Below are 12,032 nucleotides of genomic sequence, written 5' to 3'. Positions count from 1 at the left end.
AACTATGCCTTCAGAGCCTCAGACTCAGATATGTTTATATTTTTGCATGAATGAGGCTTATGAGTGAATATCAAGTTGAATTTAGAATCATTACAAAGGGGCATTCCTGCTTTCCCCACACAAACTTTTAGGGAAGAACGGAGACAAGACAGGTCGTTCAACTCAGTGATTACTCCCAAATGTAGGTAATATTTTTAATAGGCTTTAACTGATTTAGTTTTTGTGAGAGTTTTTAAAAACTAGCATGGCCACCTCTTCAGCATTTGGCATAAACTCTGCAACCAGTGCCAGTGTAACTAATTTGTGAGAAACAGCAACTGAGTTGCAACTACTCATGTCTTACAACCCAGAAATCTCAAACTGTAAGATAAGTTAGATATACATCAGTAAACCATTATACCTACCCAGTATCTCCCAATCCATGAAGAAATATGACCTAAAATTAAAAAAAAAAAATACAAGAGTTAAAAATTAATTTTTCATGCTTAATTCCCTGGTTTGTTTTTTCTTTAAGGACAAAAATAGCTGTGACAAATTAATAGATTCTAACGCCAGAAGAGACCATTATGAGTCTAATCGCCTGTACAGCACAGCCTTAGAACTTCCCAAAAATAACTCCTAAGGTATATTTGTTTAGAAAAATATCCAATCTTGATTTTTAAATGGGCAGTGCCACCATGACCGTTGGTAAATTATTACAAAACTACATACTATAAAAATTGTGCAATACCAAGTGCAAGCATTATTTTGGGTACAAGTTTCTCCAAGCCCTAATAAAATCCCTCACTACATTTTTATCCCATATTTCCCCTTCCCTAACAGCACTTCCCCACAACTTAGTTTATTAGGTTACTGCCATAATAACCAAGTTAGACCAAGTAAGTCATTTTGCTTCTGCTCGTCATCGCTGTCTCATTGTGGAAGTAGGGTTTGTAACAGATCTTGATTGCTTGCTCCTTCTCACTAAAGAGGGTAACTCCAGACATTGTCTAGCAATTCGTTATATTTGCTTTCTTGAGAAACGTGCAATTTATTAAAAGAGAAGACAACTAGGGACACTTGCCAGTCAAATGACATCAACGACCTTCATCTCATCCAACATCACAAGTTAATTCCACTAAATGAAACATTTAAAAAAAACAAACCAAAAACACCAAGTGTTCAACACAGCCCAGCTCGCAAGGTAGGACGGAAGGCGGCAGGAAGAGCCCCTCATATCACTGCACGGGGGTAGACCGTCCCCGCACCCCGCCGCGAAAGACAAGCAGGACGAGGCAGCGGCAGCAGGGCCACCGCACCAAGCGCGCCTGCCAGCGGCCGCGGCCAGGACGGCGCAGTTTGCCAGCTTGAACTCCCCGTGCGTGGAGGGGCCGATCTCCGCCGCTCTCCCGGGGCAGAGGCCCGGCTGGCGTGTGCGGGAGCCGCTCACGACAACACCCCCCGCCGGCGCGAGTCCGGGGCAGAGGCCCGGCTTCCCGAGGCGGGCCTGGACAGGGAACCGGAGCACGAGGGGCGCGCCCACGGGGCCCGGGCGGTTACAGCGGGGCACGGCCCGTAGGCCGGCGCGTACCCCGCGCGCGCCTCGCCCCCGGGACGGAGCCGCTCAACCCCTGCTCCCCTTGGTCGCCAGGCCCGGACTCACCGCGGCAGTGGCCTTCCTGGCGGCCGGGACGATGGCGGGGAGCGGCGCAGACATGTTATTGCCGCACATACACTGGGCTCCGGGGCGGCCAGCGGGACACACTGGCCGGGAGGAGGGCAGGCACCGGGCCAAGGGGAGGGGAAAGGCGGGAGGGGCGGCAGCAGGGAGCAAACGCGGCGACTAACAGTAAGACTCGGAGAGCGGGGGAGGGGCGGGGGGGTCGGGCTTGTGTCACCAACCCCTTCCCCCTTAGCCCCCATGCGCAGGCACGCGCATGCAGGGGCTCAAGGGCGGCCGTTAGACTAGGCGCGGGGCAGCCGCCAGCATCCCCTTCAAAACACGCCCCTCACTGCTCGTCTCCCTTATTGGCTCTCCGGCGCAGACGATCCGCCGTCTCCGATTGGACTCTTCTCTTGTCATTTAGTTCCCTGAGGACTGGGGGGCGCGGGAAGAGGGTCACGCCAGAACGCGTGCGCAACGGAATTGTTCTGGCGACTGGTGGGAAGTGTCTGTCTCAAGCCCTGGCCACGGTCTAGTACTCCCCCGGGGTGGGGGGAGATTGTGCGCCAAAAAATTAAGAATTCTGCAAATTTTATTTGTCAAAAAATGCAGTATAATTACATTCCTTTCAGGTGTTTTGGTAAGTTATTTAAACTACAATACAGAAAAAAGGAGGACTTGTGGCACCTTAGAGACTAACCAATTTATTTGAGCGTAAGCTTTCGTGAGCTACAGCTCACTTCATCGGATGCACTCAGTAGAAAATACACTGGGGAGATTTATATACACAGAGAACAGGAAACAATGGGTGTTACCATACACACTGTAAGGAGAGTTTTCAGAGTAACAGCCCTGTTAGTCTGTATTCGCAAAAAGAAAAGGAGGACTTGTGGCACCTTAGAGACTAACCAATTTATTAGAGCATGAGCTTTCCTGAGCTACAGCTCACTTCCTCAGATGCAAGGATGTAAGGAGAGTGATCACTTAAGGTGAGCTATTACCAGCTATTACTCTCCTGCTGGTAATAGCTCACCTTAAGTGATCACTCTGGTTACAGTGTGTATGGTAACACCCATTGTTTCATGTTCTCTGTGTATATAAATCTCCCCACTGTATTTTCTACTGAGTGCATCCGATGAAGTGAGCTGTAGCTCACGAAAGCTTACGCTCAAATAAATTGGTTAGTCTCTAAGGTGCCACAAGTACTCCTTTTTGCGAATACAGACTAACACGGCTGCTACTCTGAATACAGAAAAAAGACACAACAACTATTCAGCATTTCCTAAACACATGAAAGTTAAGTTACAAACACTTGGTAACTAACACCCTGCATTCCAGTCCTAATCCTGGATTTTCGTTTAAATTACGTTACAGAACACCAAACAGCAAAAAAAAAAAAAAAGTAGAATGTCATTTTAAATTGTTCAGACTTTTACACATGAAAGCACAGGCAGCAGGTGAACTGTTGGCTGGGGGATGCTAGCCCCCAACCCCGCTCCTTGCACCTGAGGCCCCACCCCTTCCACACATACCCCGCTGGAGCCAAGCCATTGGCCTTGTTCCACAGCTAAAATCCCCCAACCCCAAATGCAGCCCCAGCCCCGGAGCACAGGAAGGTGCGTGGCCCCCAGTTTCCCCAGCTCAGGGGGGCAGGTGGCTGCTGGCTGCAGCCTGCCCAGCTCCGGAGTGCAGGAAGGTGGGTGGCACACAGCCCCAGCCACAGCGGAGAATTGGGGGACTGGATCCAGAGGACTGGAGCCGCACACAGGGAGTGGGTGGGGTCACACCTGGCTGTCTGGTGAGGCAAAGCCTCCCCCAGCCTATGCGACCCACTGCCCATGCATGAAAGTCATACAGTTTTGCTAATCATTGTCCTGGACCTGGCTGGGTACTTTGGGAAGTGCTTAGTTCTGATTGTCCTCATATTTTATTGACTGCTCTGTAAAAGTTTTATTTTCCCTCAGTCTTTTTTTTTAAAATGGGTAAGTAAAAATCTAACTCCATTGTGCCACTTTGGCACAGGAAAAAAGTGAGAAAGCGCATGCATACATCTTCCTAGCTGATTCCCTGTCATTTATAAGGTTTTACATCACTTTGTCAATGTAGGGGCTTTAAAACTTTTACAGATTTTATGTTTCTGGGGAAATTGACTAAGAATGAGAATAGTTAACTACAACAGGATCATTAACAATGTTACTATGCAGATAGGCTGCTACATTTCTGCCTCAGAGAATGAGATAAATTAACCATCAACAGCAACATTAACAAAATGTGGTGTGGTTTTTTTACAAAATCTATTTTCTTTAATTTAAAAACAAACATTTTTCATTCACACGATACTAATATTTAATTGTTTCTTCAATTTTCAAGAAGTTATGGACATTTTTTTTATAATTATATTAGATTGTGACTTTTTCATTGATACCTTACCTAACATACTTCGTATAAGATTTGTTGCAAATGTCTAACAGTGGCAATATTCATTATATAAATAGTCATGTTTCAATCTTAGTGTCACAGCATCCAAAAGTACCACACACCTTACTAGGCAGGCAGACTGCTACATTTCTGCCTCAGGGACAGAGCCTTCCTCCTGCATAACAAAAAGACCTACCCTCCTCCATGCCCCTCAAGCCACAGTATCAAGCAAGAGGGACAGCGTCTCTCTTGCTTGTTGGCCAGCTCAGCTCCCTGATGGTGATCAACATCTCCCCCACAGGCATGCATGCCCAGCCCTCCCCCTCGCAGTAATCTGCATCTCTGAGGCTGCTTCAGGCACACTGGAACAGACATGCTGCCTGGGCTGCTGGGGAAATCTCCGGCAGATTTCTTTTGCTTTTTTCTGTGAGGGGGACACAGAAATATGTGGGCCATATGAATTCTGCGCCCTTGGTCAGGAGTAGTCTAGTCCAAGGCAGCAGAGTGAAAGGCCTCGGGCTGACAGTAGGGTTGCCAACTTTCTAATCACACAAAACAAAACAACCATGCCTTGACCCTTCTCTGAGGCCCCACCTCCCACTCACTCCATCCCCCCTCCCTCAATGGATCACTCTCCCCCACTCTCACTCACTTTTCCTGGACTGGGATAGGTGGTTGGGGTGCAGGATGGGGTGAGGGCTCCAGCTGGTGGTGCAGGCTCTGGGGTGGGGCCCGGGGTGAGGGGTTTGGGGTGCAGGAGGGGGCTCAGGGCTGGGGGAGAGAGAGGGGTGTGGAATCCAGGAGGGAGTTTGGGTGCGGGAGGGGACTCAGGGGTTGGGAGTGTGGGAGGTGAAGGCTCCGGCTGGGGGTGCAGACTCTGGGTTTGGGTCGGGGATGAGGGATTTGGGGTGCAGGAGGTGGCTCTGGGCTGGGGCTGAGGAATTGTGAGTGTGGGAGGGGGCTCAGGCCTGGGGCAGGGGGTTGGGGTGTGGGCTCCAGCTGGGGGTGTGGGCTCTGGGCTGGTGATTAGGTGTTTGAGGTGCAGGAGGGGGCTCAGGGCAGGGGGTGTAGGCTCTGGGAGGGAGTTTGGGTGCAGGAAGGGGATCAGGACTGGGACAGGGGGTTGGGGTGCGGGTTCTGGTACAGGGGGTGGGGTGTGAGAGGGCGTTCAGGGTGTGGGCTCCAGCCAGGTGGCACTTATCTCTGGCAGCTCCCGGAAGCATCTGGCATGTCTGGCTCCTAGGCAGAGGGGTCAGGGGGCTCTGCATGCTGCCCACACCCGCAGGTGCCACCCCCGCAGCTCCTATTGGCCATGGTTCCCCCATGACTGCCCCTGCGCCTAGGAGCCGGACATGCCGTCTGCTTCTGGGAGCCACACACAGCCAGGGAGCCTGCCTTAGCCCCGCTGCACCACCAACTGGACTTTTAGCAGCCCGGTCAGCAGTGCTGACCAGAGCTACCAGGGTCCTTTTTCAACTGGGTATTCCAGTTGAAAACCGGACACCTGGCAACCCTAGCTGAGCGACATGTTGCCATCTCCTGTATTGGATACTACAAGTATATGGCTCATGCCTGGGGCTCCACCCTGGCACCTGAGTGACACCTAGACACTTGTGAGCACCCTTAATCCCAAGTCCCCAGTGAGGATGGTGGGTCTGAGCCTCATGGTGAGCACTGCCAGGTACAGCAGAAATAGTCAGGTCTGTCATGTGAAAAGTGCAGCTTGGTACTTTTACAGCTATGGCCAGAAATTACACTGTTTCTGGCTGGCCAAAGGCTATTTGAAGCTTTCGCCATTGTTTCCAGAGCCTCCCTTCTACTTAAGATGCATCTGCACTATTAAAAAAAGATGTGTTCTTTCCACCTGTTCAATAACAAACAGTAACTAGCAGGATGTAAAATCCTAGTGAAGACAAGGCAGTATGTAATTTTCACACATTAGCAGGTTGAGATAAAAGGAGCATAAGGTTTACTTGGACCTGCAACATGAAAACTACAAACTGCCTTGGTTTTCGCTAGAATTTTACCTGGTGTTAGTTACCACATGCTAGCTAACGTGGTATGAACATACCTTTTATCCTAATGAAAACAGGTTGGGAATTAGTGTATTAAGGAATAGAAACAGATACACACTCCCTATATATCTTCAGTGCTGCTGTATTTTTCTGTTTAATGCACATGCTGCAGAATTGTTAAGTCAATAGGTTTCCTGTGACTTGGGGTGGCTCCACACACCTTGACCTTTAAAAATGGAAAAAGTGTAGCAACTGCATTCCAAATAGGGAGCAAAGAACTGAAGAGCATATCAGTTCTATTTGATATCTCACACTCTTATTCTAAAACCTAGACATGTTTGTGTTTTGAATGTTTTTATAAAAACTCCCAATAAACTTATTTTATTAGAATTATTTACAGCTTGTTTTAAATGATAAAAGATAACCATAGAATTTCTAAATGGGGAGATACTAAACGGTAAACAGCATGGGAAATGGAGAACTTAACAAAAACATCTATAAAAGCCGCAATCTTATTAAGATATTATTCAATCTTTTTGTTCTCTGTTAATGATATTCAGATGTCCCTTCTAGCCTTCTTGGCTGAATTAAAGAAATCCTTTGGCACAGACTCAAAAAATTAATGCTTCCTGTTCATCTTGATATCTGTCATGCCATTCAGGCTCTTTATTTTAAAATTACTAGAGCAGGGGTTCTCAAACTTCACTGCACCGTGACCCCCTTCTGACAACAAGAATTACTTCATAACCCCAGGAGCGGGGACCAAAGCCTGAGCCCACCCGAGCTCTGCTGCTCTGGGTGGGAGGGCCAAAGCCCGAGCCTGACTGCTCTGAGCAGAGGGGCCACAGCTGAAGCTCAAGAGCTTCATCCCCAGGCAGGGGGCCTGCAACCTGAGCTCTGCCACCCAGGGCTGAAGCCCTTATGTTGCAGCAAGTCTAAGCCAGCCCTGGTGACCTCATTCAAAGGGGATTGCGACCCACTCTGGGGTCCCAACCCACAGTTTTAAGAACTGCTGTCCTAGAGCATTCCAGACCATTCTGAACATTTGTACTAGCTCTGTATAAATATGGCAAACACATTACTATCAATGTGAAACAATTTGTTCTTTTTTCTTCTGATCAATAAATTTGGAAAAAATAGTACTGTGTGTGACCATGTAATTAAAGACTGTATCATAATGCAGATGCACAGGGCTGGGGGCAAATTAATGTTACACAAGCAGCCTTAATTCTGGCATTTTCTAACTTTGGAGTGCTTGATTCTCCAACCATAATGTTCTTTTAGCAAAGTTTGGTGTGTGTGTAATTTTCTAGATTTTTAAAAAGGAAACTGATCTTCCTTCCCTCCCCATCCCCCCTGAAATTGCATCATGTGGTATCATATTGACACCCATATGGGTCATCAGCAGTTGGGTTGAAACCTTTAGATCCACCACATAGACTTATGCCACTTGGGGTCTGTCTACTCTAGAAATGCAATGGAGGCTGCTGTAGCTCTTCAGCGTAGACACTTGCTACAGTAACAGGAGGCGTTCTTCTGTCAGTGTAGTTAATCCATCTCCTCCAGAGGCAGTAGGTAGGCCAGAGGCTCCGAGTTTCTAATCTGCCAGGGGGTGCTCCTCCCCAGCTCCACCCCCACTCCACTCCTTCCCAAGACCCCACCCCCACCCTGCTTCTTCCCACCCCCATGCTGCCCCTGCTCCCCCTGTTCCCTGCCTCATCCCGCCCCTGTTCTACCCCTTCCTAACCCAGTTCCACCGCCTCCCCCGAACAGACTGCACCTTCGCTGCCCCTCTCCCCCCAGCATCTCCAGATGCCATGAAACAGCTGATCCACAGCAGGCAGGAGGTGCTGGGGGAAAGGGGAGGTTCTGGTAGGGGGGCTGCTGGTGGGTGCTCAGCAACCACCATTTTTTTCCCATGGGTGCTCCAGCCCTGGGGTTAGGTTGGTCTACACTGGGGGTTAGGTTGTGTTAGCTATGTCAGCCATGTGGATTTTTCACACCCCTGAGTGATGTAGCTGGGTCAACTTAACTTCTGAGTATAGACCAGGCCTTGAGCTAACTGAGTAGCTGATGCCAGTCTGTTTTCCCCTATGTGAACCAGCATTAGAAGGGGATGGGACACTTTTGCCAGTAGGTTTCACAGATATTTGCTGACAGCAGAGGAATGGTTAGACTCAGGAATCTTGGGATCCCTTTTAGGTTCTGGAGGGGAATGTGCTGTAGTGGGCACAGACCTTTCTGTGCATTTCTCCCCAAGCTTGACCTCTCCCTTTTGCCCCATCCTCTCCAATTTGTTCCTGTTCTAATCCTCACTCTGTTCCACCCTGGTTCCTCATCTCAGTTCCATTCTCCTCACCTAGCCAGTTCCATTCTTCACTCCTGAAGCTTCTCATTCTAGACTGTTTCCTTGCCCAGAAAGTCCTAGTATCATCCTTCCAGCCTCTGGGTTCCAGTTACACTCTCCTCCACTAGTCTCTTTTCCCAGCCAGTTCAACTCTCTACCCAGCTCCCAGAGCGAGTCTCTTTGCCTAGCCATTCCCATTTCCAGCTACTTGTTCCCAATCTCTGTGTCCAACCAGTCCCAGCCTTCTTGCCCAGCCAAAGCCAGTCTCTTTGCACCCCAACTCTCAGTTTCCTTCTCCCTCTCCCCTGGTTGGGAGCAGCCTACAGCTGCAATTGCAGTGAAAGCCATGCACAGATCCAGGATGCAATATGCCCAGTGTGGTCAGAATATTTAGGGAAGTTAGCTGCTACAATCTAAGTCTCTACTGAGAAAGTAGCAATTGTTATTTTTTCAAGGTAACTGTGCCAAATTTGGGCAGATTTTCACAGGGACAGCAAAAGGTGCATCCCTGACACAAAGGCCATCTCCCTGCCAAATTTCAAGCCCCTGCTTCAAACATGGGGATGCTAGAACTTTTCAAAGATAAGGTGGCCAGAATTTTTAACAGGGGCAAAACAAACATATTTCCCCCTAGATTAGTTCTCAGAAAAAGATGAGCCATTTTGGCTAAAACACCTCTCCCCCCCGCCGCTCCCCCCCCCCCCAAAAAAAGTCAGCATGAGGCAGACATCCAGCATGGAAAATTTCAGCCCAAATATTTAAATTTTGCAAAGTTCTAAGCAACTGAAAACAGGGTCTTTTAATGGGAAGTTTGGGGCAACCTTGGCAATAGGTAGATCTATTAGCCCAGTACATAATTTCTCAGTGGTGTTCTCTGTAACAACCCCCTTATCTTCCCTCAATTAATTCTACACAGTGCTTCTGTTCTGGAAGAAAATAATTTCCAGTTGACCCATCATACTGACTGTAATTCTATTTTCTGGTTATAGAGTAGGCACAATTTCATTAGGTAAAGTAAGTTACATGATCAAGGAACACAACAGCATAAGGAAACTATTGTAATAATAATGCACAACATTTCCATAAGAATAGCAGAACAAGGGGAAAAGGTATTCTTCTTCAAACTTCTCATTTTGGTTTCCTGATTGCCACTGCATTTGTATTGCATCAACATCCTAAACATCACCAATCTTTTTAAGATACAGCCCTATGTTTTTAAGTCCTGGCTGCAACATGCCCAGAGAAGATCAAATACAGATAATATGAAAGCAGATAACAGCAAAGGAAAAGTAATTTTAGACATAAACAAAAACAAAGTCTGAGAAGCAGTTTGCAGACCATTCCATTTTATATCATATAGCCAACTGACTTAGACATTCCATCCCAACCTGGTAGATGATATTCTGTCCTCAATTATACATACATTCATCACTTCCCATCTGAACTATAACAATGCAGTATACCTGGGCATGTAGCTTTCAGTGCATAGGAAATTCCAGTTACCACAAAATGCCGCAGTGCATCTCCTCAGCAACACAGGCTATTACAAGCACATCTCTCTACTCTCTACACTGGCATCCCAAAGAATACTGAATTAAGTTCAAGATCTTGGTCTTTATCTTTAAGCTGCTCAGTGGCCTGGACTACAAGATTGTCTGAAGTTCCAAGTTAAGAACTGTGGTAGACAACATTGCTCCTCAAGGCACAATGGAATTTTTTATCATAAGGGTAAAGGGTTTTGCCAGTACAGGAGACAAAGCTTTCTAGGGGGCTCATCCAAGACTGTGGAATAAATTCCCACAAGAACTAAGGACCATCACAGCCTATCCCCTTATGCTCTAAGTGAAACGCTCATTTTGTTTACCTTGTTTTCTCTCAGCCATGGGGGTGGGAGAAGGGAACTGAGAGTTGGGGGCAACCCTCAATCTATCAGTTCCACACATAATTCTCTCCCACAGGAGACACTATGAGAAAGAACAAGCCACAAGTGACAGATGTTAATCACATGGCTTGATGCAGTACTGGAAAATACTCATATGCTACAGTGATGATGGTGGTATAAGAACCTATATAGAGTAGATCAGAATTATATATGCAGCACGGTACACAGATGTGGGGAAAGGGGAATTTGGGCTCTCTTAATCTTCTCAGTGAAGTTTATTTAAATATATTGTCCTTACATATGTATTTAAAAGTGCTGTATCCTTTATTTCACATTCCTTTCATACTTCGTATATCCTGGGGCTTTGCATCCCTGAAGTGTTCCACTGACAGAGACATCATGCAGCATCCTTTTCTTGTTTTCTTGTTTGTTTACTCTTCAGTTTGTTCTGTTTAACCTTATACCACTTGTCTTTGTTCTGTACCCTATTGCTCTGTATTGCACCAGTCCCTTCAGACTGTAAGTTATTTAGGGCAAGGACTTGTTTGCATATACTTCAACTATTGTTCAGAGTTGGGATCAGCAGAGACAATATCTGAATAATACACATACATGAAAAACATGTAATATTTATAATTATAATGGAGGGAAGTAGTGATAACCATTTTTTTTTAGTGTGTGTATAACACTCACTTTTTTGTGTAATTGTGATTCATGGGCTGTCTTCCATGGAAAGTTTTACCAGTTATACCAGTACAATCAGTGCTTAATTGATAATGAAAGAGGTGCTGGAGCTCAAGCTGGCTGGCCAGAAAGTAGTGGCTGCTGGCCAGGCACCAAGCTCTGAAGTCAGCGAAGTCACCAGCAGAAACACAGAAAAAAAGATGGCATCAGAGTAAGATATTGCCACCCTTACTTCTGCGCTGCTGCTGGTGGCTGCGCTGCCTTCAGAGCTGGATAGCCAGAGAATGGTGGCTGCTGGCTGGGAGCTACAGACTGCCAAGCCTAGAGGTGCAAAGGCTAAGCCCTGGCACAAATTAAGCACTGGTATAGTTAAATAAACTTCGTTATGCACAGATAACTCCCTGTTTGGACAATCTTATTCTGGAATGAAAATGGCTTTTTTTGGTTTAACTTTAACCCCTTCCAAAGTGACATAAACTAAACCAAAACAAGGAACTCTTATAATAAGCTCACCCACATGGGGAGAGTTATACCAGCACAACTATATCCCATTTAGATGGACACCTTAGTTTATGCTGGTATAAACAAGCCCATCCTGTATACAGCATACTTTTATGGTGCAGAGGTGAGTTTATGTTCACATCTTTTGTATACTGAAGCAAATTATCATTATTATTACTTATTATTTGTATCACGGTGGTGCTTAGGAGCCCCAGTCATGGACCAGCAACCCATTCTGTTAGGTTTAGAGTAGCAGCCGTGTTAGTCTGGATTCGCAAAAAGAAAAGGAGGACTTGTGGCACCTTAGAGACTAGCCAATTTATTTGAGCATAAGCATCGGATGAAGTGAGCTGTAGCTCACGAAAGCTTATGCTCAAATAAATTGGTTAGTCTCTAAAGTGCCACAAGTCCTCCTTTCCATTCTGTTAGGTGCTGCACAAATACACATCAAGAAGACAGCCCCTGCCCCCCAAGAGCTTACAATCCAAGTATAAGACAAGAGGTGGGTACAGACAGATGGGGCAGCACAAGGAAACAATATCT

General features: G+C 46.8%; 1 protein-coding gene across 7 annotated transcripts in view; it reads right to left on the bottom strand.

Moving 5' to 3' along the window:
• LYPLA1 (lysophospholipase 1) overlaps positions 1–12,032 on the bottom strand; it is a 43,445-nt gene that overhangs the window by 30,608 nt on the left and 805 nt on the right. For 3 of the 7 annotated variants that reach the window (XM_073331175.1, XM_073331172.1, XM_073331170.1), the window contains exon 2: positions 405–436. Coding sequence is in view for 4 of the 7 variants with exons in the window: in XM_073331172.1 (XP_073187273.1) it covers positions 405–436 (32 nt within the window). In the remaining 3 variants the exon portion in view is untranslated. Of the gene's footprint in view, positions 1–404; positions 437–1,063; positions 1,504–1,642; positions 1,981–12,032 lie in introns of those variants that run through there. The other 4 variants (XM_073331173.1, XM_073331171.1, XM_073331176.1 and 1 more) reach the window with 4 other exon arrangements.

The sequence above is a fragment of the Lepidochelys kempii genome, chromosome 2, assembly GCF_965140265.1.
Source record: "Lepidochelys kempii isolate rLepKem1 chromosome 2, rLepKem1.hap2, whole genome shotgun sequence".
NCBI classification, from domain to species: domain Eukaryota; kingdom Metazoa; phylum Chordata; order Testudines; family Cheloniidae; genus Lepidochelys; species Lepidochelys kempii.
Note: the sequence above shows the minus strand (reverse complement) of the source record. Positions and strands in the feature narration are given on the sequence as shown.